The following is a 27,332-nucleotide window of genomic DNA, read 5'->3' as shown; positions in this document are numbered from 1 at the left end:
TGGCTCGTCCAGGGACCAGAGCTGAGATAACGGCAGTGTCACGGAAGAAAGTGATCTTGAACTAAGTGGCATATACCCTTTGCCGTAATTCGTCTTTATTTTTATGTTTGTATTTCGTATCATTGACTGAATGGAGTGGACTGCAGTTGCACCATAACTCTCATCTTGTTATTAAGGAATACTTCTCCGCACAAGTATGACACTCAGCATACACACCACAGTAATTGGTAAGTTCTCAAGCAATTTTTGTTATTTTAATGTTGTTAGTCACAGTATTTAGGTGAACAATTCAGATCCATGTTAACGCCACTTACATATCGAATACGACTGAATGTACGAGGGCTATTCCGAAAGTAAGGTCCGATAGGTCGCGAAATGGAAACCACGGTAAAAATCAAAAATGTTTTATTTGCAACAGTTAGATACACCTTGCAGCTACTTATCTCCATAGTCGCCGACCCGACTTAGACGTGTATCGTAGCGTTGTACCAACTTTCCCATACCCTTGCTATAGAAGGCAGCCGCCAGTGCTCTCCGCCAATTCTCTACGCTGGCCTACGGCTCGTTGTCTTGTGCCGAAATGTTGTCTTCATAACCAGCGGTTCATGTGACCTGAGCTGAAACTCAGAGGGATACAATTACGGGCTGTATTGTGGGTACTCTCACATTTCCATTTGAAAACGATGCAGGAGCATCTTCATTGCCCCTGCAGAATGCGGCTGAGAATTGTCTTGAAGACGAAACAGCACGACAGTTATGTAATGTTAGCTGCATAGCTTCAGGGGAAATTTCTCACCAGGCCCCCGTACTTGGCGGCAGACACTATTTTCTAGACATCTTTACGCACTCACTGCGAGCTCAGAAATGAGAAGAGCGACGTGATGCTAACTGGGGTTATACTAGAGACACTACCCAACACATCTGTGCAAAGCTTTATCGGATTTTCATAGTCGTTTCCATTTCGTGACCGATCGGACCTTACTTTCGGAATAGCCCTCGTAATTCATTTTGATTTTTACAGAAACAGTGTTCTTCCTGCTGCTTTTGTTGAGGTATACTAATAATAGGAACACGGTATCATTTTACACAGGGGAGTTTTCAGCCGAAAACCAGTCGCACCGTCCTCATCTTAGTTGCTCGTGATGATTACATACGGCCCCGATAGCTGAGTGGTCCGCCGGCACGTTAGCTTAGCGTGTTCGGTCAGAGGGCTGCTCGCCCTCTGTAATATATAAAAAAAAAAAAAAAAAAAAACTGAGTTAAGGAATCAACGATCAACTCGAACGGATGTCTTGTGACGTCCACCCAGACCAAACGCAACGAACAAAATGAAAAAGAAGAAAGGGATAAAAATAAGTGGTCAGCGTGACGGACTGCCGTACTACGGGCCTGGGTTCGATTCGCGATTGGCTCGGAGATTTTCTCCGCTCACGGACTCGGTGTTGTCCTCATCATTACTTCATCCCCATCCGGCGCGCAGGTCGCCCTTTGTGGGGTCGAATGTAATAAGACCTGCACCAGGGCGGCCGGACCTGCCCCCCAAGGGGCTCATTTCATTTCACTATTTTTCTGCCATGTTGGTGTTTGAAATAAGCACCTAAGTCAGGAGGTGGAGGGCAACTGCTAAGTTTGTCATTACGCAATGTGGGAATGGTGCTGACATTCACAGTATTTCTCGTTTATACCACTGAATGCTTTACGATAAGAGGGTAACAGTTTCAAACATTGTATTCTTTTTCTTTTTTAAAGGCGACAACTAATTCTCGTTTTTGTTGCAATGCGAGTTATTTCGTTCACCTCCCTCAGAGGAGCCGTAGACAAAAGTCAGAGTTTGGCAGGAAGCTTTTAGTTTCCTGACGATTCCCGAACAATACGTGTGAAATGTTTTGTAGTGCTTTCATAAGAAATTATGTATCTTTCTAGAGAGATTTTAACAACAAATAAGCATATAATTTTTATGCCTTTTGATTATCCAGTGTAGATACCGAAACAATACCGAGCTAAGAAGTGTAATACACTCCTGGAAATGGAAAAAAGAACACATTGACACCGGTGTGTGAGACCCACCATACTTGCTCCGGACACTGCGAGAGGGCTGTACAAGCAATGATTACACGCACGGCACAGCGGACACACCAGGAACCGCGGTGTTGGCCGTCGAATGGCGCTAGCTGCGCAGCATTTGTGCACCGCCGCCGTCAGTGTCAGCCAGTTTGCCGTGGCATACGGAGCTCCATCGCAGTCTTTAACACTGGTAGCATGCCGCGACAGCGTGGACGTGAACCGTATGTGCAGTTGACGGACTTTGAGCGAGGGCGTATAGTGGGCATGCGGGAGGCCGAGTGGACGTACCGCCGAATTGCTCAACACGTGGGGCGTGAGATCTCCACAGTACATCGATGTTGTCGCCAGTGGTCGGCGGAAGGTGCACGTGCCCGTCGACCTGGGACCGGACCGCAGCGACGCACGGATGCACGCCAAGACCGTAGGATCCTACGCAGTGCCGTAGGGGACCGCACCGCCACTTCCCAGCAAATTAGGGACACTGTTGCTCCTGGGGTATCGGCGAGGACCATTCGCAACCGTCTCCATGAAGCTGGGCTACGGTCCCGCACACCGTTAGGCCGTCTTCCGCTCACGCCCCAACATCGTGCAGCCCGCCTCCAGTGGTGTCGCGACAGGCGTGAATGGAGGGACGAATGGAGACGTGTCGTCTTCAGCGATGAGAGTCGCTTCTGCCTTGGTGCCAATGATGGTCGTATGCGTGTTTGGCGCCGTGCAGGTGAGCGCCACAATCAGGACTGCATACGACCGAGGCACACAGGGCCAACACCCGGCATCATGGTGTGGGGAGCGATCTCCTACACTGGCCGTACACCACTGGTGATCGTCGAGGGGACACTGAATAGTGCATGGTACATCCAAACCGTCATCGAACCCATCGTTCTACCATTCCTAGACCGGCAAGGGAACTTGCTGTTCCAACAGGACAATGCACGTCCGCATGTATCCCGTGCCACCCAACGTGCTCTAGAAGGTGTAAGTCAACTACCCTGGCCAGCAAGATCTCCGGATCTGTGCCCCATTGAGCATGTTTGGGACTGGATGAAGCGTCGTCTCACGCGGTCTGCACGTCCAGCACGAACGCTGGTCCAACTGAGGCGCCAGGTGGAAATGGCATGGCAAGCCGTTCCACAGGACTACATCCAGCATCTCTACGATCGTCTCAATGGGAGAATAGCAGCCTGCATTGCTGCGAAAGGTGGATATACACTGTACTAGTGCCGACATTGTGCATGCTCTGTTGCCTGTGTCTATGTGCCAGTGGTTCTGTCAGTGTGATCATGTGATGTATCTGACCCCAGGAATGTGTCAATAAAGTTTCCCCTTCCTGGGACAATGAATTCACGGTGTTCTTATTTCAATTTCCAGGAGTGTATATGAGAGAACATCGCTTAGAGAGGAGAGTCATGCAGTGAGTGAGATATCATTATGTCTTCTTAAAACCAGCGTTATTCATAAAGCTCCAGATTCGAGGAAAAAGTATTTTTTAATGAGAAACTTATAATATGATCTTTATCATTCAGTTTGTGTTACTTAGATACAAATAAATATTCTTGAATAGAAAATCAATTGCATCTGCTTCGTAACAATATCACTCCTTAGCTTCAGCCTATAAATTATCATATTCCGAAATGACGTGCTAGCACTTTTTTGTGCTTTTAAAGCAACTGTTCGATCTGTGGAGTAAAATATTATCTTCTTTCACATATCTATTGGTGTAACCAAAAAATTCAGGTTTTAAGGTTTCATGTTAAAGAAAACAATTTTTCGGCATGATGTGAACATTATCACTCTTTTTAGGAGTTGGTGGAGACGCAGACAAGCCGCAAAACACTTTGTTTCATTAAGCTCCATGCCACATGGTCTGTACTATGCCACTATGCAGAAGAACTGAATATGAGAGCACCATTACAGGTTTGTGAACGCAACAAATCATTTAAAAAATGTGATTATAGCATTACGGTATTGCAGTCTAGGCTTCCATCTGTAATACATTGCATTTTTATCTAACAGTAACAAACAAACAAACAAATTGTTTAATCCAAGAACATAGTTTGACATTACAGAAGTGACCGATTCCACTCGTCTGCTTTGACCCATGACGTCATCAGTATGGCGGAAATGGGTATTCTAAGCGTCTCCAATATGGCGCCACTACATACACACGGCAACAAACACGAAAATACTTCCAAAGTAGACAGTAACATATCTCACCAAAAATACTGTCAAACTAACAGGACAACTGTGGGAAATTGGGGGTTTTAGGGTGGGTACAATCTAAATATAACAGTAAAAAGAAACACACCACGACCCCAAAACATATAAAAGACAAAAAAATTAAAGCATTCCACAGCACCAACAAGAATCTACAGGAATCTAACACTCCCCTTGTCCTATATAGGTCAACCACAGCTGACAATACACCAACACCAACCAATACTTGCAAATAAGACAACGAAAATTGGAATCTGTCATTTGCCTTGTCCGACAGAGGTTAACCACAACTATTGATACCAAAAAACCAACACCTACAACTACGAAGAATAAAACCAAAACCACACCTCAAAAATCTAAAAATCAAACATCCCTACATAAATTAAAACATATTCGATACACCACAAATACACAAAACATAACTCGAGAAGAATGGACAAAAAAAAAACACTTGCTTACCACCAAGCAAACTAGTCCCCTCCCCCTCCACACACACACACACACACACACACACACACACACACACACACACCATTAGAGGGCACAATCTAACACAAGAAGACAACATCTGCAAACACAACCAATACGTAAAGTTTGCGCTGTTATGACGTCACATGTCACAACACCCAAGTTGCGTCAAAGCAGACGGCTGGAATCGGATGCATCCATTGGCCCGATAGTTTTATAACTAAAAGTAGTTTTTCTGCAAACTCTTCAGTCTTGCCATACTATTTAATTGTGTTTAATTTTGTTATAAATTGCATTCACCCCTTCCCAAAGTTAGATCTTGTTCTTTCTGCATTGCTGCTGAACATTAAATGAAGGAAAGAGTTTAGTATATTTTTCCAGTTATCATAAGCAGAATGCATCATGCTCTGTGCGTCATTCCAACAGACATTACCACAGTAAGTGCTAAATTTTTAACTGGGCTTTCATCTCTGTAATTCCACTCATGACAGGACTAGCAGGTTCTTTCATTTACCTAAAATTTGACATATGGGCACTTCTTGAGACCTGATGTCACTCTGCACACAAGAGACAGAAGTCAAAAGCATAAAAGACAGTATATGGTGCTTTACATTCCATGAAACAACTTGGTAACTTGATAGATATCTTGTACTACAGGATCAGAAGCTTCTTTGATTTCCAGTGAGAGATAATAGCTATGCCTTGACATAAAGCAGAAGCGATGAAATCATATTTCCTTGTATCATATACTGTAAATTTTGATTCCATTGCTACTTATATTCAACTATAATGATATATTCCACATGAAAACAAAAAGTATTAAAGTAGATGAAAATTGTTTACATTTTAAAATTCCATGTACAAAAATGTTTGTTTTATGTTGAGTATTCATATCAACCTTTATTTTTGCAGGCTCATCCAAATCCTTCAATTAACTGGTCCGAACAGATACTCAAAGCTCTCCGGCTGCCAAATATTATGTATGAAGATGTTCCCAACAAACCTCTTGATTACTATACTTGTCCATTTCGCAAGTCTAAAATAGACAGGTAATTAATACATACAATTTCCACATAAATTGATGTTGTCACAATTTTTTTCTCTACTTCTTATTGATTGGTTGCAGTTTTTCATCGTTCTTTACTGCATGCAAGGCAGGGCAGACACAGATGACTGCATTTGTGAGTGCAGATTTTTCGAGTATTGACAGATGAAGATGATGTCGCCATTTTCTAATAATTGATACTCTGTTTATATGAAAATTCTATAGTGGTTTGAGTGTAATATGACAGATTTTGAAAACGTTGTAAGCTGCAATTTATTTCCAGCGGCAAATGTAGAATCAGCCAATAATTTATTGGTTATGACCTGTAAATTAAAAGAATGGTAAGGAGATGGGACCTTAATAAATTGAAAGAACACAAGGTTGTTGAGAGTTTCAAAGAAAACATGAGGCACCAACTGCCTGAAATGGAGGAAATGATCACAATAGAAAATGGAATAGTTTTGAGGATGAAGTAGTGAAAGTAGTGGAGGATCACAAATGTAAAAGGATGAGGCTTAGCAGCATAACTTGGATACCTCATGTGATATCGAATTTAATTGACAAAAGAGACAATACAAAATCCAGCAAATAGAGTAAAAGGGAATACAGATGTCTAAAAATGAGATTGACACAAAGTACAAAATAGCTAAGCAGGTATGCTTAGAGTGGCTGGAGGTAAAATACAAGGCCTTAGAAGGTTGTATTAAAAGAGGAAAGGTAGATACCACCTACAGGAGAATTAGAGAGATATTAATTTTGAAGGAGAGAAGGACTTTTATGAACATAAAGAGGTCAGATGGCAAGACAGTGCTAAGCAAAAGAGGAAAAGCTTGAAGATTGAAGGAATATATAGAGGGGTTAAACAATAAAATGAATTTGAAGGCAATATTATAGAAAGGGAACAGGTAGTAAATAAAGATGAGATGGGACATCCTTGGGAAGACCAATAGTACAAAACTATTCTGCCTGGTGTGCAAGATACACTGACGTGACAAAAGTAATAGGGCAACGAAATGCACAAATGCAGCTGATGGTAGAATTGGATATACAAGCTATAGAAGGGCAGTCCATTGGTGGTGCTATGATTTGTACTTGGGTGATTCATGTAAAAAAGTTTCTGATGTGTTTATGGGCCATGATGGGAATTAACAGAGTTTGAATGTGGAATGGTAGTTGGAGCTAGATGCATGGGACACTACATATCGGAAATCATCAGGGAATTCAATATTTCGAGATCAACATGCCAAGTGCATGCCAAGAATACCAAATTTCATGCATTACCTCTCACCATCAACCATGATGGCTGTCACTTAATAACCGAGAGCAGCGGCATTTGCATAGAGTTGTCAGTGCTAACAGACAATCATCACTGCATCAAGTAACCCCACAAATCAATGTGGGATGTATGACAAACATATCTGTTTGGACAGTGCTACAAGTAGTATGGTATTCTTGCCTTACAGCAGGTCTTATCATGGGTAAAGCCTCTTCCACTTTTGTCTGTCCATAGCCAGTCTTTTCATTTCTGAATATTTGCCTCCTTTGATATTGTCCAGCATTTGATATCTTCTTTTTCCTCTTCCCCTTTTCCCTCCACCATTCCTTCTATTCCTTCCCTCAATAAACAGTTCATTCTCAAACAATGTCCAGTCCAGTTCAGTTTTCTCTTTCTGATGACTTTCAGCATATTTCTTTCTTCTTCAACTCTTCTTAATACTTTTTCATTCCTTTCTTGGTCTTCCCATTTCAGTTTTTCCATTCTTCTCCATATCCACATCTCTAGTGCCTCCAACCTTCTTTCATCTTCCTTCCTCAATGTCCAGGTCTTCGCGCCATATAGTGCAATGCTCCAGATGTAACATTTGCCAAGTCTTTTCCTCAGATCTTTGTTTAGTGATCCACAAAGTAATTTCTACTTCCTCTTGAATCCTTCTTTTGCCATTGCAATTCTTTTCCTAATTTCTGTTGAGCAATACATATCCATTATTACACTTCCCAAGTAATTGAAGTTATTCACTTGCTACAAAATTTGATGTTAATCGGCTATGGCAACAGATGACTGACGTGAATGCCGTTGTTAAAAAAAGGGCAAGACATTGCCTGCAGCATCGATCCTGGTCTCGTGACCAGGCTAGATGTGTCTGGATTTCAGTTGGCAAGAGCTGATGGTAGGGTTTGAGAGTGGCGCAGACTCAAAGAAGGCTTGGACCCAAGTCGTCCATGAGGCACTGTGCAAGCTAGTGGTGGCTCGATAATGGTATGGACTGTGTTTAAATTGAATGGACAGGGTTGTCTGGTCCAACTGAACTGATCATGGACTTCATGTTCCCAAACAACGATGAAATTTTTACGGATGACAATGCGTCATGTCAAAGGGCCCCAGTTGTTCGCATCTGGTATGAAGAACATTGTGGACAATTTGAGCAAATGATTTGGCCACCCGTATCTCCCAACATGAATCCAAATAAACATTAGTGGGACATATCAAGTGGTCGGTTCATGCTCAAAATCCTGCACCGACAACACTTGCACAATTGTGGATGTCTATAGCAGCAACATGGTCATTATTTCTGCAGGAGACTTCCAACGACTTGTTGAGTCCATGCCATGTTGATGTGCTGCACTATGCCAGACAAAAGGAGGTCCAACAAAATATTGGGAGGTATCCCATACTTTTATTATCTCAGTGTACACGAGATGAAAATTCTCTGACTTCTAGAAGAAAGATGTGAATATTACGGAACTATCAGCTTAATAAACCATGTTTGCAAATATTGACAGAAACTAGTTGCAGAATGATAGAAAAACTGCTAAAGGGTGACCTCAGGGAAGATCAGTTGAGTTTCTGGAGAAATCGAGCAACATGAGAGGCAAGACTGACCCCACCAGTTACCCTAGAAAATAGGTTGAAGGGACACCTGTAGCGCTTTTAGATTTAGGAAGGCTTTTGATAATGTCAACTGACTTACTCTTTGAAATTCTGAAGGCAGGGGTGAATAAAATACAGAGAGTGGAAAGTTATTTACAACTTTTAGAAACCATACTACAGTTATTAGAAGACATGAAAGGGACTCAGTAGTTGAGAAGGGAATGAAACAAGGTTGTAACCTGTCGCCGATGTTATTCAACCCGTATGTTGAAAAAGTTGTGAATGTAACCAAGGAGATAATGGGAAAGGAATTATAGTTAAGCGAAAAGAAAGAAATCTTGCAGGTTTGCAGTTATCTGTGGGCAGTAAACAGTTCAGACTAGGAGAGAATATAAACTTTTACAATTTTTAACACCACAAATGTTCGTCAAACCACAATCACTATACAGAGAAATTTTTAAAAGATTATGTAACTAATTTTGATGCACTGAGTCAACATTTTCAAATGTAATCACAAACCTGGACAACTGCAGCAATAATTGCAACAAAACTTCTTTCAAATATTACAAAAAATACTCTAAAACCAGTATACTACAGCAAAAGCACCAAAAATGGGTCACAAGTTGTCATGACAATTTTTTGGTTGATTAGTCATTCCACACTTTAATGAGGAGAACTGCATTGGGATGCACTGCATTAAGGTGTGAAAGCACTGATGAACCAAAAACTGTCATGACATTACATTAATTATTCATTCCGTAGACCCATAAAAGAGGGAATCCTCCTGGGTGTGAACATGTCAGATAAACACATTACAAAAATGTAATTAGAAAAACTTGAGTTTCATTAATTTTAATGATCCTCAGTCAATAAACAGTAAAATTATGTACATGAATTAAATTTAACTCTAATACTTACAGGTTTAATACTTACATCTGCTTTCATTAAATCCATCATTCAGACATTTGCTAGTTTCTTGGCTATTACAACCAAGTATTGTCAAAAATTAAAGTATAATAAATTTTCATTAAAATGGTCTACTGCTCTTGCTGAGAAACTCACGGATGGAATAGGAGGAGTTGACCACCAAAAATGCTTCTAAATTGTGCTTAAATTTTGCCTTGTCTGAAACTAAACTCTCAATGGTTGCTGGAACTTACTGAAAATGTGTGTTGCTGAATACTGGACTCCTTTCTGGGCAAGACTGAGTGATTTTAAATCTCTATGTATATTGTTCTTATTCTTATTCTTAGTATTGGTACTGTGTACTAAGCAGTTAGTTGGAAAAAGAGACGTATTATTTACAACAAACTTCATTAAGGAATAAATATACTGAGAAGCTGTGGTTAATATGCCCAATTCTTTGAATAGGTTTCAACATGATCATCTGGGATTTACACTACTCAGTACTCTTATTATACGCTTGTGTACTCTAAACATTTGTTCTCTGTTTGTGAAGTTACCCCAAAATATGATACCATATGACATAATGGAGTGAAAATAAGCAAAATATACCAGTTTTCTTATATTTATATCTCCTATGTCTGACATCATTCGCATTGCAAACACAGACTTGTTTAGGTGCTTTAGCAGTTCGTTAGTATGTTGCTCCCAACTGAATTTATTATCAAGTTGTAATCCCAAGAATTTTACAAACCTCAACTTCTCCTATTTCCATGTCATCATATTTTATACACACACCAGAAGGAAATCTCTTGGAAATTCTGAACTGCATATAGTGGGTCTTTTCAAAGTTTAATGACAGTGAATTGTCTATAAACCACTTATTAATGTCGGTAAAAATTTGATTAGCTGCCTTTTCTAAATTTATATTTGATTTACTATTTATTGCAATGTTTGTATCATCTGCAAATAAGACAAACTTGGCATCTGGCAATGTAACAGATGACAGGTCATTAATATACACAAGAAAAGGTAGTGGATCTAGTATGGAACCTTGGGGAACACCACATGTAATTTCTTCCCAGTCATATGATGTCTGATTGCCTAATGCTGAAGTGTTATGTAATGACACCATTTGTTTTCTATTAGTAAGATATGACTGAAACCACTTTGCAGCACTACCAGTGACACCACAATATTTTAATTTACTTAAAAAATGCTGCGATTCACACAGTCAAACGCCTTTGACAGGTCACAGAATATGCCAGTTGCCTCTAATTTGTTGTCCAATGAATTAAGGACATTTTTGCTGTAAGTGTAAATAGCTTTCTCAATATCAGAACCCTTAAGAAATGCAAACTGTGACTTTGACAGTGTGTTATTTTCACTAAGGTGCTTAAGTAGACGCTTGAACATAACCTTTTCAAAGCTTCTTAAAAAGCTGGCAAAAGTGATTTCAGTCAGTAATTTGATGGCATTTGGCATTTCTTTGTCCCCTTTCTTGTGGAGAGATATAACTTCAGCATATTTAAGCCAGTCTGGGAATGTTCCTGTGACAAGTGATTGATTACACAAATAACTTAAGATATCACTAAGCTCACATGAACACTCTTTTATTAACTTTGTTGATATGTTATCATAATCCCTAGAATGCTTTAATTTCAAGGTCTTTATGATGGATTCCATTTCTTTGGGTGAAGTGAGAGTCAATTCCATTTTACTAAGATTGTTTGTGTGCACTGGTCTCAGATATTCCATTGCATTATTTACTGAACCTGACAACCCCATGCTATCAGTAACAGAGACAAAATACTTGTTTAAATGGTTTGTAACACAACATGTGTTTGTTACCAGGGTTTCATTTATTTTTAGAGCTATTTGTTCCTCCTCATTTCTGGTCCTACCTGTCTCTGACTTAACTATATCACATACTGTTTTTATTTTATTGCTGGATGTATTTATCTTCTCATAATGCAGGTGTTTAGATTTCTGGATAACCTTCAATATTTTGCAGTAATTTTTGTAATGAGCTATAATGCTAGAATCAAAGGTATCCCTATATATCAGAAGGTATCCCTACATATCAGATAGTTTCCTTTCTGTCTCACATGATATATCTTTGTCCCTTGTGTGATCAATGGTTTCTTATTAGACTTCTGCTTAATTTGAGTTACCTTCAGGGGAAAACAATTTTCAAATAAGGTGCTAACTTTATTAATGAATGTTTTGTATTTTCCATTTGTGTCTTGGATGCTGTAAACATCCACCCAATTAATTTCCTTGAGCAATCTCCTAAAATTCTCAGTTTTTGACTGTTTTATTGGTCTCCTGTACTCAGTTCTGATAGATGTTTTACCCTGACAATTCTCAAAATTTAATGTTAGGTGTTGAATGTCATGGTCAGATAGCCCATTTACTACTGGTTTTGTAATGTGGCTTAGTTGCCTAGAATTGACTATAAATATATTATCAATGGCAGTCTTAGAACATTTGTATATCCTAGTTGGGAAATTTACTGTAGAAATTAAATTGAATGACAATGTAACTGATTTCAGTAACTGTTCACTGACAGTGTTTTTCAGGACATCTATATTAAAATCACCAGCAACCCCTAGTTCTTTGTTTTTTAATTGTAGATGAGATAATAAATCATCAAGACCGTTTATAAACAGATTGAAATTTCCTGAAGGTACTCTGTATATGGCTACTATTATAAAGGACCTATTATGAAATTCTGTCTGTTGCACATGCTTCTAAGTGCTGCTCTAAGCAAAATTTATTAATGTCAATATTCTTAAATTCAAAACCGTTTTTAACAAATGTGGCAACTCCTCTTTTCTCCATCTTTTGTCTACAGAAGTAGGAGGCTAACTTAAATTGTGTAAGGTTTAACATATCTATACCAGTGGTCACTTGATGTTCAGAGAGGCAGATTATATCAAATGGGTTCGATGACTCGAATTCATCAATGCACATAAGTAGTTTATTAATTTTACTTCTACATCTACTTCTACTTGTGACCCATTTCTGCTGCCTTTGCTTCAGTTTACTGATTTTAGTGCATTTTTCATATTATTTGAAAGAAATGTGGATGCAATTATTAATGCAGTTGTCCAGGTTTGTGGCTACAATTGAAAATGATGACTCGTTTGACCAAACTAATTATTGTTAGTAACTGTGGCTTGATGACCGTAGCTGTGGCTTGATGACCGTAGCTGTGGCTTGATGACCGTAGCTGTGGCTTGATGACCGTAGCTGTGGCTTGATGACCGTAGCTGTGGCATCAAATTTCATTGTCACACTCCTTGATGACCATTATGTTGAAATACAAAAAAAAGAAAGTTTTAACATGTGGTGCTAAAGAAGAATATTGAAGATTAAGTTGGTGGATTGGATAATTAATGAAAAGATGTTGAACAAATTGGGAACAAAGAATTTTGTGGCACAACGTGATTTTAAAAAATTGATTGGTAGGATACATCCTGAAGCATCAGAGATATGTCTCTTTGTGATAGTGGGAATTGTGGAGGGTAAAAATTCTAAGAGGAAAGAGTGGTAGCCTGGTAATGTTAGGAAGTAGTACAGATTACTAAGACTCTAGGTTGAGGGAACCAACCTGTTGTGAAGATGGAAGGACGCTCAGCTAAAGAGACAGGCATCAGAAAGAGTAGGTGGTCAAAAACCGTACGTTGCTGAGCAGTGTGCCATCTCTAGGCAAAATAAGATAGGACAGAGTAAAGGAAATGGATGAAATATGAGGAAGAGAAATGTGAAGTGCAACAATAGTGCAATTAAGGACTAGGAGAAAAGCAGAAAAGAACATTGGGGAAAGCTGAAAAGAAAATAAATAAATAAACCAATAACACAAAAAATGAGAAAAAAATAAAGTGAAGAACAGGCATGCTTTTACAGATATTAGGAGCATAGAATGTGTGAATAAGTTTCAGAGCCAGTTCAGATTCTGGTGCATAGGAAAACTAGTACCAGGTGAAAGTATCCAATTGGCTTGTGTGGTGTAGCTGGCACTCAGGTCCTTGAGAGTCAAACTGTAGAGCACGCTTATTAACTGGGTGCTGGTTGTCTTCAAGGCAGACATGTTTTCTGTATCCACACATATATTTATTTATTTACTTACTTACTGAATAATTTTCTGTGCTATTATTTTTATCTTCATGTTTCCCCTGTCTGTCTATCTTTGGTTTCTCCAATCTCCTTTCCTGCTTTCCTCCCAGAAAATGCACAATTCATTTCACTTCCCATTCATCTGTCTCATACTCCATCCTTACCTTCTTGCTTCCTCAAGGCTCCCTGAAGAAGCAACTGACAGTTTCAAAAGCATCACTAGTTCTCTGCCGTGGACTGCTGCTGCTAATCCTGGGGTGTTCAGTCTGAATACTTGTTTGATACAGCCCTCTTTGTAGGTCTGCCCTGTGCAAGTATCTTCATCTCTCCGTAACTACTGCAGCCTAGAGCTGTTTGAGCCTGTTTACAGACACAATGCTTACTGGTTTACCATTACAACCTACTTCAGTCTCTGATGCCTCTCCTTTATCTCCTCTCATGCTCACAATAGCTGAGTCCCTTTCAACTCAGGGTCAGGGTGACCTGCCTCTCCTTTTTAACCTTCCTCTTTCCTACATGAAGAATGAACTGACAGTTCCAGAAGCTAAAATAGTTTTTTCCTACTTTCTTATGAATATGTCACAAGAGGAGGAATGGACATCTCAAGGAGGGCAATTAAAGATGTTGGTAAGAAAAACATGGGTATAAAGAAGGTAACTATGAAGAAACCATGAGTAACAGAAGAAATACTTAGAGATTGATGAAGGAAAGAAATACAAAAATATTCAGGAATACTGAAATACAAGTCACTTAGGAATTAAATACTGTAAATAGAAAATGGATGAAAACTAAGGTGAACTGGCTGTGTGAAAAATGTGAAGAAATCGAAAAAGAAATTGTCAGGAGGACTGACTCAGCATATTGGAAAGCTGACACAACCTTCGGGGAAATTAAAAGCAAGGATGGTAATATTAAGAGTGCAATGAGAATTTCATTGTTAAATGCAGAGGAGAGGACTGATAAATGGAAAGAGTACATCAAAGCCCTCTATGAGGGGAAAGATGTGTCCAGCGATGTGATAGAAAAAGAAACAAGAGGCAGTATAGAAGAGAGGGTAATCCAGTATTAGAATCAGAATTTAAAAAAAGCTCCAGAAGACTTAAGATTGAGTAAGGGTTAGGTAACAGTCCATCAGAAATTCTAAATTCATTTGGGAAAATCGCAACAAAATGGCTATTCACATTGGTGTGTACTATGTATGAGTCTGGCGATATACCATCTGACTTTCAGAAAAGCACTGTCCGCACAATTCCAAAGATTGAAAGAGCTGACAAGTGTGAGGATTATTGCACAATCTGCTTAACAGCTCGTACATTCAAGTTGCTGACAAGAATAGTATGCAGAAGATAGAAAAGAAAATTGAGGATGTGCTGGATATTGACCAATTTGGGTTTAGGAAAGGTAAAGGCACTGGGAAGGCAGTTCTGACATTGTAGCTACTAATCAAAACAAGACAAAAGAAAAATCAAAACACATTCATAGGATTTGACAACCTGGTAAAAGTGTTTGACAATGCAGAATGGGGCAAGATGTTTGAAATTCTGAGAAAAATAGGAGTGAACCACAGGAAAGGCAGGTAATATAAAATATGTACAAAACCCAAGAGGGAACAGTAAGAGTTGAAGGCTGAGGATGAAATACTCTGATTAAAAAGGATGTAAGACATGGATGTGGTCTTTCGCCCCTACTGTTCAATCTATATGTTGAAGAATCAATGACCCAAAATAAAGGCATGTTTCAAGAGTGGGATTAAAATTATAGGTTAAAGAATATTGGTGATAAGATAGGCTGATGACATTGCTATCCTCAGTGAAAGTGAAGAAGTATTACAGGATCTGCTGAATGGAATGATCAGTGTGATGAGTACAGAATATGGATTGAGAGTAAATTGAAGAAAGATGAAAGTAATGGGAAGTAGTAGAAATGAGAACAGTGAAACCTTAACATCAGGATTGGTGTTCCATGAAATTAAGGAACTCTGCTTCCCAGGCAGCAAAATAAATTGGAGCGAAGAGGAAATAAAAAAGCAGGGTAGCACAGGCAAAAAGGGCTTTCTGGCCAAGAGAAGTATACTAGTATCAAACATTGGCCTTAATTTGAGGAAAGAGTTTTTGAGAATGTATCTTTGGAGTACAGCATTGTATGGTAGTAAAACATGGACTATGGGTAAACTGGAAAAGAAGAGAATTGAAGCATTTGAGGTGTGATGCTACAGAAGAATATTGAAAATTAGATGGACTGATAAGGTAAGAAATGAGGTGGTTCTCCAGAGAATTGGTGAAGAAAGGAATATATGGAAAATAATGATAAGAAGGAAGGAAGAAAGGTGTCTGTTGACAGTACTTAAGATTTCACCTCCTGACGACAAGTTATGGCAAGACATTGTGTGTCCATAAAGTGAATTTTCATTTGATACAATTGTTGTTACTATTTCTTCTTTGCTTTCATTTTGGAACTCCCTTAGAAGGATGGCAAGATACAGTGTAAAAAAGATTAATTATGAAGGAATGGTCTTTCTTAATTGATTGCCAAAGATAGTGTTATCAAGAGAAAACTACTGGAGTTACAAGTGATGAGAGAAATGTGGAAGACTGTGTTTACAAATTAAGCAAAAAAGTAAGATTAATGGCACATTACTATGAAAATTTTGGACAACGTTGAAAGTGCAGTACATGAATAGAGTTCTCACTAATAAATTTTTCAATGGTAAATGATGCTGTTCTCATAGAAATTAAGTTTATTTTTCTCTGTTGGCAGCATCATCACTTCAAAATATCACAGTTTCTCTTTATGCTCTGACCGGCACAATGTAAATCCTTCAAGAGAGAAGACTAATGTTTTAAATGAAGATGTGTTGATTTAGTTGGTACTGTTTTTATTTTACTATTGCATTTTCAGCATTTGTGCAGATTTCAAGCATAAGATTTTGACATGTGGATTGTTGATGAGCAGACATCGCAGTATGTTCCCAACATCAATCTTCATATCAAAAAGCAAAATTGTAATACTGAAATATAAGCAGAAACAGCTAAAAGCAACATGGCATTTAAAAATTCTATAGAAGCTACCGACCCATATTACAGGCAAAGTACAGGGTTAATTGTTTTGCACTCACCACTGTGTTAGCCACATCTATTCACAGCAAATATTCCTTATCTATATATTCCCATACCTCTGTAATCTCAAAAAACTTTAACTCTTCATTCTTCTCTCCTTCAGCAACCATAAGCAAGAATCACATCACTTGCATGCATTTCAGAGCTGTTAGCACCAAATTGTAATATGCAGTCCTTATTTGCACATTAAAAAGAGCTGAGACTTCTTTTCTGTCAAATAAGCTTTCATATAACACTTGTGTCGGAAATGTGGCTAAAACCACATACATCCTATGTAAATGTTCGTCTCCTGGGTTACATATTTCTTAGGGCTGACAGGCCAAACAAAGTGATGGAAGTGTTGGTGTATATATAAGCACATTGACTCATAATGAAGAAAGACAAGCACAACTCATGTTCATAGAAATAAATCTACATTGTGTCATAAAAATACATGCACCACACATTCACTTTCTTGTAAATGTAATCACAATGAGAAAGACTGACAAAGCAAGAGTTATTAGTCCCAAAGAGATGCACTAAAGTTTAAGTCCAGCCTGTTGCAATTAAAACAGACAAAGATCACAACATCCAGTTCCTGGTCACGGTGCTGGAGACCACATCTATTTGCCAAAGAGGCTGCTAGTGAGTAGATCAATAGCTGGCAGCTACTGAAGGTGAACCTCAACATGGATTGTGTCATCATCATAGTGGCAGCTCCAGAGGGAGATCTGATTGTGGACTTTTGTAGTCAGCACCTGGCCCATAAAACTCACTTCGAGTGAGCTACTAGAGTATAGCCCAGGCACTGGCATAAATATTGCCTGGGTACCAGGATACTGCAGGTGCTGCTTTTGGTCATGTGGCCCATAGAGGAGTAGTAGCTCATGGGGCCAATGACCTCTGGTGGCAGTTGAGTTGCTGCCTGATGGCTGGGCAGAGTGCAACCATCCCTCTTATGTTGTCTGAAGAACTCTTCCCTGCAAGGTCTGTGCTTGCATACCCCAGGGTGTTGGTTCCTAGCTGAATAGGCACAAGTCTTCAGCACAGCATTCTCCCCTCCCATACCCTCCCCTCCCATTTCTCCACTACACCCCAAAGGGGAGGAGAGATGGTAGCACTTCTCAACATCTCTGCTGTGACTGGAATCGCTAGGGAGTTGAGGTCCACCTCCTTCAGTGTTGGTACTAGTGTGGCTTGTGCAGCAGCTGACAGCCATTCCAGAGAGATGGTCATGGCAGACAGGCTGGCAGTATCTGAGATGGGCATTGTGGAGGACCTCTGACTCTGCAGCGAAGGGTGATGAGGAACTAATGTACCCAGAAAGAACCACAAGAAGACCGCAATTGGTTAATGTGCTTACTGAAACACTGTGCGATCACATTGACCATGACCCAGCTCAGAAGATTGGAAACAACTCTGGGAAACAAATACTGGCAGTCTTTGATGAATACAAGGGTCCATATACTTTCTTGGAGAGAGAGGTGGTAGCCACTGGACTGCCAAGAGGAGGGTGGGGCACTGGTGGGATGGGTGATACATAACTGCAACCAATGGAGACAGTTGTGGGGGGCTTCTGCTGGAGTTGAAAAATCCTGGGAAGTGCAGTGATAAGAAACCAGAGAGCTTAAAGGCCTCGTCCAAAGGGTGATGGCAGTGGAGCTCAGACAGTTGAAATTTAAATATACAGACAAAATGTTAAGCTAGACTATTATATGGAGGGTAGAAGGGCACAATATGTGTCAGTTCTATGCCATTTGCTCGACAGTAAGTGGAGAATTCTGTGGAAGCAAATTGAGGGCTGTTACCAGTGATAACAGTTTCTGGGAACCATTCAGCTGGAAAAAATGTAGGAGATGATTTGAATGGTCTGCCCTGCGGATGTGGTAGACATGCATAAGACATAAGGGAAACCACTGTTAGCATCTATGGCAACTAACTGGGAGTAGCCCAGTAAGGGAACCGCAAAATCCGGGTGCAGCCTGGGCAAGGAGGCAGGAGTGTCTGACCAAGAAAAAATAATGTGGAGGGGTGGTCTGCTTGCTCTTGCAGGTGGATCAGGAGGTAACCTGGGTGATAACTACATGCAAGCCCTGCCAGTTAACACGTTGGCATTCCAGACACTTAGTGAGCACAATGCCTCAGTGTCTGACATGGAACAGACCCAAGTCCCACTGCTGAAGGCTGTCCAGGATCACGACCCTGTGGCTATTGACCCTCTAGTGCAGGAGCCCATCATTGAGGGTGGAGAGCTCATTCTGGTGATACCAGTAAGATGAGACCTCCAAGTGTTGTAGATGCTTGTGGTCTGGCAGCCAATTGCATTGTGCCGGTGAAGTACCTTAAGGAGTACCGGATTCTCAACAGTGTGGTGTGCAATGAGCTTGGCATCCAGTACAGTAGAAGGTTGCCCATGACTACCTTGGCAGCAACATCAGTTGGAAGCAGACTTTGGGATCTGCATCAAAGGCAGACGCAAGAGGTGATCAGCATTGCCGGCCGCGGTGGTCTAGCGGTTATAGGCGCTCAGTCCGGAACCACGCGACTGCTACGGTCGCAGGTTCGAATCCTGCCTCGGGCATGGATGTGTGTGATGTCCTTAGGTTAGTTAGGTTTAAGTAGTTCTAAGTTCTAGGGGACTGATGACCACAGATGTTAAGTCCCATAGTGCTCAGAGCCATTTGAACCATTTGATCAGCATTAGCTTGTCAGGTCGTTGAATGGTACTGAATGTTATAACTTGAAAGAAACAGTACCCACCACAGAAGGCTGCATGTTTCTTCTTCTTTATTTTTATTTTTTTTTTATTTTTTTTTTTGCAACATTCTGAAAAGAGGGAGTGAGGGCTTGTGGTCCACTAACACTGTCATGAAACTTTTTTATGCAAAATAAGTTTGTTAGGGCTTCTTTCTTGATTTGATGTTACAGTGTGCAACAAAGAGAGTCTTAGGCACAAATGCAGCTGGCCATTTCACCCTGTCAATCTCATGTGAAAGAGCCACCCCGAACCCATAGTCCAATGCATCAGCTGCCAAGATGAGGAGCTTGATGATTTCACATTCAGTAAGGTGTGTGGGCTGGAGGAGGGCCTGTTTCAACACGCAGAAGGCTTTCTTAAATGCGAGCAAACATTTTTGCATGGGAGTTAGTGTAACGGTTCTGCAATGGCTGCTGCATGCAAAATAAATTTATGGTTGTAATTGACCTGCCCCAATATTGATTTCAGCTGGCTTGTGTTGGTAGGGACTGTAAGTGTTTGCACCAACTCGGAATACTGTGGGACAGATAAATGCCGTACTCACTAAAAATGTGACCCCAGTATTCCACTTGTTGAACAAAAAAGTGGTACTTGTCTTTACTGCATTTGAGGTTGATTTGTTGGAATGACTGTGAACAGTGGGGAGGGGGGGGGGGGGGGTTGTTAGCTAAGTACTATGTGTTCTTGCCTGTGATCTGAAAGTCATCTGAATAATTTGCCATTTCTGGCATGCTGTGGGTGAAGTGCTTGAAGTGACACTGAAAAAGGCTGGAGCACTAACGATGCTAAATGGATGTCTACTATAATGCAACAGTCCAAAAAGGGGAACTGTCTGTGAGGCAGGTCATTGTGTCATCTGCTTTGGGAACAGGCTACATGTCTGTGTCAGACTGGGTATTAAATATCATCTGGTAGTCTCCACATATGCACAATTTGCCGTTTGGTTTTTCTGTGAAGAGGATGGTGGTGGCCCATTGGCTCCTGGGAATGGGAGTGATGATATCCTCATCTGCAACTGCTATAGCTCCAGCCCAAGTTTGTCTTTGAATGGGAAGGGAACATTTCAGGCCTTCAAGTATTTCATTGTGACTGATGGGAGAAGAGCCACATGTGCTTTGAAATCTTTACACCTGAGGAGCATTGAGTACTGAGTCAAACTTTAAAAAGAGGTCTTTTGGTTAGGCGTTGTGCCCAGCAAATTGATGCTGGGGTTGAGTCATGGATTTCTAAGCCAAGAGCATTGAACAGATCTAGGCCCAAGAGACCAATGGCTCCAGAAGCATCGACGACCAAAATCCTGGATGTGAGGATGGTCCAACACTTGTTGTGGGTCCTGCTGGGTGACTGACAACTTGAGAGGATGCTAAAAAGCTCCAGGAATTGGGAGATATGTTTCTAAGGAAAAGCTCTCCATCTTCAGGCCGCAAGTGGCCCATCGGGACCACCCAACTGTCGTGTCATCCTCAGCTAAGGATGCGGATAGGAGGGGCGTGTGGTCAGCACACCACTCTCTCGGTCGTTATGATGGTTTTCTTTGACCAGATCCATTACTATTCGGTTGAGTAGCTCCTCAATTGGCATCATGAGGTTGAGTGCACCCCAAAAAATTCCAATAGCACATGGCAGCCCAGATGGTCACCCATCCAAGTGCCGGCCATGCCCAACTGCGCTTAACTTCGGTGATTTGACGGGAACCAGTGTATCCACTGCGGCAAGGCTGTTGCTTTCTAAGGAAGGGTTCTTCAATTTAAGGATCTCTGTGTGTAGTCCTCCATAAGGAGTATGCACAAGAAACATATCCTTAACCAAGGAAACCGCTTATGATTGCTTAATCTGAATATTACTGCACTGGAAACAGCATTCATGAGAGAAACCTCAGGAGGCGGGCAATGCATTCGCATTAACATTGTTCCATTAAGTTTATGGCACCTGAAAAAGGGTGTGCTACTGAATATCGCATGCAATGCTATGGGTTAAGTAGTAGTTCACCCATGGCTCAGCGTTGTTGAACTGCTGGAAGGGTGGGGTGCTGTCCAGAAGGCCTTGACGATAGAGTCAATCTGAGAGGGGCAGTTGAACAGCTCTGGAGGTGACATAGAGATGGCAACCAGCTGCTCAGTCAGGAGTTTTTGGGTGTGCTGCATCTGTTGTAGCAGTAACACAACCTGGGCAGAGATATCTGCCAGTTTTGTCATGCTGGAAGCAACGTGGTAGTAAATATACATGAAAGTCGAAGAAGACACGCTAAAGCACTGTCTTCCTGGATCAAAGCACACATATACTTCATCACCAACTGACATCTGCCAAAGGCAGCACAGGAAAAATACCCGTGTATGAAATGAATATGAAGTTTATTGTAACACACAGAATCAATCTACTCTGAGAGGAGTTAGTGTGGAAGCAAGTCACTTCTTCAATGTTGAAAAGAACAATAACAATATCTAACAGCTGAAAGCCTGGAAATGTCACAGTGTATTGCAAGTTCCCAAAGCCATTGTCCTGACACCTGAGCAAGACACAGTCAAAGTCATGAAGCAATGCACAAAAGTTTAAGTCTGTCGTATTGCTGATGGAGCAACAAAGACAAATATTACAAAATCTGTTGTGCAGTTTGTGCCTGGCCCAGAAAACTCACTTGGGGGGAAATCTTGCAGCTTAGCCCAGGTGCCAGCCTAAATCCTGCCCTGGCACCAGGTACTGCAGTTGCTACTTTTGATCTCCTGCCTGTGGAGAATACAATGTCCATGGGGATAGTGATCTCCGGTGGCACTTACGTTGCCACTTTCTGGCTGGACAGATTGTACTGATCCCTTGGGTGTCATCTGAAGAGCTGTCCGTTGTGAGGTCCATGTCCACATAATACATCTGTGTTGTTGGTTCCTGGCTGAGCAGGCATAAGGCCTCCACACAGCAATATCAGATTATCCATAATCAAGAACACCACAGATAGATTAGTACCAGGCTGAAGATATATTTAATTTTTCTCTTGTGAATAGAACATGTCCCATTCCATGGAAAAGGAGCATAGTCTGACCTATCCCGAAGAATAAAACACCACAATCGCCTAGTGATTACTGACTGATCACTCTGTACAAATTCTGCAACATACATGGTGTTTATAAACAAATATCGGGGTTTTAATGCTTTATAATATTTATTACATTAAACTTATAGTTAGAAATGATATGTCAAATGAAAGAGAAACTCAAACAGTTTTACCAAGAACCTTATAAATGTTCAATGTGAGCACCATTTGTCACACAGCACAAAAATGGCTCTGCGCACTATGGAACTTATCTTCTGTGGTCATCAGTCCCCTAGAACTTAGAACTAGTTAAACCTAACTAACCTAAGGACATCACACACACACCCATGCCCAAGGCAGGATTCGAACCTGCGACCGTAGCAGTCGCGCGGTTCCGGACTGAGCACCTAGAACCGCTAGACCACCGTGGCCGGCTGTCACACAGCACACATCAAGTCTATAGCCGAGTTCTTCCCAAACGTTGATAAGTTGCTTTGCATGGCCTCTACGTTCACCTGACCTAACGCCATGCAATTTTTTTTCCTTTGGGGCTTCAAGGATTGTGTGTACATGCCTCCGATACCAGCAGACCTCCCTGAATTAAGAAACTGGATTGAAGCAGCTGTTGCTACAATCACTGAAGATACACTTATCAACGTTTGCGAAGAACTCAGTTTTAGACTTGATGTGTGTTGTGTGACAAATGGTGCTCACATTGAATATTTATAAGGTTCTTGGTAAAACTAAGTTGGTCTTTCATTTGACATATCATTTATAACTGCAAGTATAATGTAATAAATATTATAGAGTGTTAAAACCCTGATATTCATTTATAAACATCCTGCATTGTGTGTGACCAAATTACTGAATACTTACACAAATATCACTCATATGACAAATATCAGTTTGGCTTTTGTAAATAACACAACACTAATCCTGCATTAATTAAGGTAACTGAAGACCTGAAATATCCCATGATCAACTGTAAGTCCATAATACTGACACCACTAGAATCCAGCAAAGTGTTTGATACCAACTTTGACATACTGCTAAGAAAACTGAAACAACTAAAATTTTCTTATAGTACACTAAAGTGGTTTAAAAACTGCTTGAGGAAAAGACAGCATTTTGTTGTCTGTAGTAATGAAAAGTTGTCCTAGAAGCACATTGTCCCAAGAGGGCCACAGGGATCAGTTCTGGGCCCACTATTTTATGTCAATGATATCTTGTCAGTTCTGTCATCCTGCCAATATCATTTCTGAGTTGACAATCTCCAGGTTCACCTAAGTGCCAGATACATTAATACTGTGTTCATACAGATGAATGGTGATATTCCTTCAGTGGCGAGAAGGATGCAAAACCTGAGACTCAAACTAAATGAGAAAAAATGCTGAATATCCCTATCAGAAATTCCATAAACAATTGTATCATGTTGTTCTTGACAGTATTCCAGTAATTATAAAAAATAATGGAGAACTTGGGTGTAATTTTGAAAGAGATTGCAACTGAGAAGAAAATATTGTCACCAGGTGGCTTGCCTCTGTGACCACAAAATTTTATGGAAGCTATTTCAGTAGGATGTGAAACATAAATTTGTGCAGTTACTTATTCTACTGAACCTTCACTAATGTGATGTAATCCAACATGGCAAAGCAGTGAGAATACTAGACAGCTAGAACTAACCAAAAATGCTTGTGTACATTATGTTTGCTACATCTGTCTATTTGACAATGTCAGTGCTTCATACACCCAGTTAGGTTGACTGTAGCCAAACAAAACACGTTGCTACCACATGCTGTATTTACTTAGACTCCACAGGGCAAAGGACGCCAGTAAATTGCATCAGATATTAAGCACCTGTCATCTCTATCATAATTGAGGCAGTCTCACTTATTTATTACCCTAGTTGTGTCCATCCAAAAAACAAAAACACTTGCAAACTTCATTTCTGGAACTTGACACTCTGCATCATATGCACAATTGAATGCCCTGCTGCTTTTATTTTAAGAAGCAGCTGGATCACTTTCTTCTGGCAGTTTCGTCTTTCCCCAAAGGTTGTATATGGTCAGTTCACTTTGTCAAATAGTGAAGCAAATGCCCCCTATCTTCTCCCATTTATGCTTCTTTTCTCTCGTCATATCTCAGTCAATCACATCATTTTCTTTTCCTCTATGTCCATTGTCTAGCATTTGTAGACTTAGAGAAAGCTTTTGACAATGTTAACTGGAATACTCTTTCAAATTCTGAATGTGGCAGGGGTAAAATACAGGGAGCGAAAGGCTATTTACAATTTGTACAGAAACCAGATGGCAGTTATAAGAGTCGAGGGGAATGAGAGGGAAGCAGTGGTTGGGAAAGGAGTGAGACAGGGTTGTAGCCTCTCCCCGATGTTATTCAATCTGTATATTCAGCAAGCAGTAAAGGAAACAAAAGAAAAATTCAGAGTAGGTATTAAAATTCATGGAGAAGAAGTAAAAACTTTGAGGTTCGCCGATGACATTGTAATTCTGTCAGAGACAGCAAAGGACTTGGAAGAGCAGTTGAATGGAATGGACAGTGTCTTGCTTCCTAATGCAAACCTTTTTATCTGATACCACTTTGCTGTCTTGTGCATCAGTGATGATGTGGATAACACAACATCGAGTCCCCAAGCAGATAAAGTCTTTGATCCATCCGTGAATAGAACCCAAGCTCCTGGCATGTCATTCAGCTGCACTGACCTCTCAGCTACAGAGGTGGACAACATTTTATAAAGATAAAAAAGGAAGCTGTTGTAATATTTACTTGTGGTCTTACTGGTTACATTTGGGAACTTTGACTTTGTGAAATAATTATTTATTTGTATTTTTTTCTGCCAATATTGTTGTAATATGTTGCGTTTACTGAACCTCTGCCATGCTGTCTAAGGCAACTTGCCATGGTTCATACAGCTCCCCCCATCGGAGGTTTGAGTCCTTCCTTGGGCATAGGTGTGTGGGTTGTCCTTAGCATAAGTTAGATTAAGTAGTGTGTAAGCCTAGGGACTGATGACCTCAGCAGTTTGGTCCCATAGGAACTTACCTCTCTCTCACTGAACCTCCAGAGAAAGTTCATCAGAAATGTGTGCTGCACATCAAATGGAATCATGTTGTCCATTATTTAAAAACCTGAATATTTAACAGTCTGCTACCAACACATGTATGAAATAATCATATTTTTATGCAGAAAACCATAATTATTCATGAAAAATCACTTTCATGCGTGTAAAACAAAAATGAATATAATTTTGTGGTTCCTATTCATTGATTAAAGTTGTATGCTCTGATACCTGCATTAATGGGAATAAATATATTCAACAAGCAAAAGATAAAACTGCATGAACATGAAGCTGTCTGCTGAAAAGAAAGCTACCTGATACTCTGTTACCTGCTCAGTACAAGAGTTAGTGGTGGACAAACTGATAATTTAAACAGAATGTCATTGATAATTAGCATTATTACATAAACATAATTCTGTCCTTAGGGAGAAAATGAACTGTCAAATACTGTTCCATCTCATTAGTAATCATTTTATACCAGGACTGTTCAAAAAATTCTGAAACATTCGTAATTTTGCCCCATTGTCGGAATGAAATGCAGCTGGCATCCCTGCATACGCCTGTGTTTAATGTGTAACTGCCGATTGTTTCATTGTTGTATGTCTGTTAGTTATTGTTTACTGCTGTATTGAGTAGAACATTGTTGACAATTTGCAAAGTTTGAGATGACAGAGTTAGAGTAGTAGCACAACTGCATTAAACATAATATGAAACTCAAGAATATCTTTTCAGAGATGCACCAAATGATGCAGGAAGCTTATGGTAATGAGTGCTTAAGCTATGCTCAATGTTACAAATAGTTCACACAGTTTAAAAATAGCCAGATGGAAGTTAAAGATGGCCCTCTTTCATGATGCCCTTCGACATCTACCAATGATGCTCATGTCAGGAAAGTCAATGAAACTGTGTGGGCCAATGAAAGACTGACTGTCCAAAAGCTCATGAATCTACACCAGAAAGATCTTCGCCTCATAATGTGTGAAGAGCTTTTGGATCACGCAAATGGGAATAAGGTGTTTAAGAGAATCATAACAGGTGATGAGAAGTGGGTCTAAGGTTATGATGTTAAAACCAAGGTCCTATCTTCACAATAGGTCAGGAAAGGTTCTCCAAGATTAAAAAAAGCTTGTCGGGTCAGGTCAACTGTCAAAGCCATCTTGATAGTTTTCTTTGGCTTTGAAGGATTAGTTCATCGTGAATTCAGGCCTCTGGGACAAACTGTTAATCAATGGTACTATCTGGACATGTTGCGATGTCTGTGAGAAAATGTGAGAAGGCTAACACCTGAGAAGTGGTGAGACAATTCATGGCTCTTACATCACCATAATGCACTAATACATTCAGCCCTGTTGGTGTGTCACTATTGCACAAAAAACATCACTGTGCTGCCTCATCATACTTTCTCTTGAGACCTGGCCCTTGTGGACTTTTTTTTATTTCCAAATTTGATAACCACATTGAAAGGATGAAGATTTGCAATGACAGACAAGATAAAAGGTAGTTCACAGATAGTGCTTTACACCATGCAGCAAGCGGCATACTAAGACTACTTCCACAAGTGGAAACAGTGTTTGGACTGGTATATCAGTTGTGGATGAGAGTATTTCAAAGGAGACAGTGCAAATTAAGTAAAAGGTAAGCATAGGAAAATTTTGTGGATGAAGTTTCAGAAATTTCAGAATAATCCATGTCT

At 40.3% G+C, this 27,332-nt stretch overlaps 1 protein-coding gene across 1 annotated transcript in view; it reads left to right on the top strand.

Moving 5' to 3' along the window:
• Positions 1 to 3,868: 3,868 nt before the first annotated feature.
• The window catches only part of LOC126251990 (anoctamin-7-like), a 120,077-nt gene continuing 96,613 nt past the window's right edge, over positions 3,869 to 27,332 (top strand). The window contains exons 1-2 of the mRNA XM_049952771.1: positions 3,869 to 3,978; positions 5,659 to 5,795. Coding sequence (XP_049808728.1) covers positions 3,961 to 3,978; positions 5,659 to 5,795 — 155 coding nt within the window. The 5' untranslated portion in view covers positions 3,869 to 3,960. The remainder of the gene's footprint in view (positions 3,979 to 5,658; positions 5,796 to 27,332) is intronic.

The sequence above is a fragment of the Schistocerca nitens genome, chromosome 4 (assembly GCF_023898315.1).
Source record: "Schistocerca nitens isolate TAMUIC-IGC-003100 chromosome 4, iqSchNite1.1, whole genome shotgun sequence".
In the NCBI taxonomy this organism is placed as follows: Eukaryota; Metazoa; Arthropoda; class Insecta; order Orthoptera; family Acrididae; genus Schistocerca; species Schistocerca nitens.
Note: the sequence above shows the minus strand (reverse complement) of the source record. Positions and strands in the feature narration are given on the sequence as shown.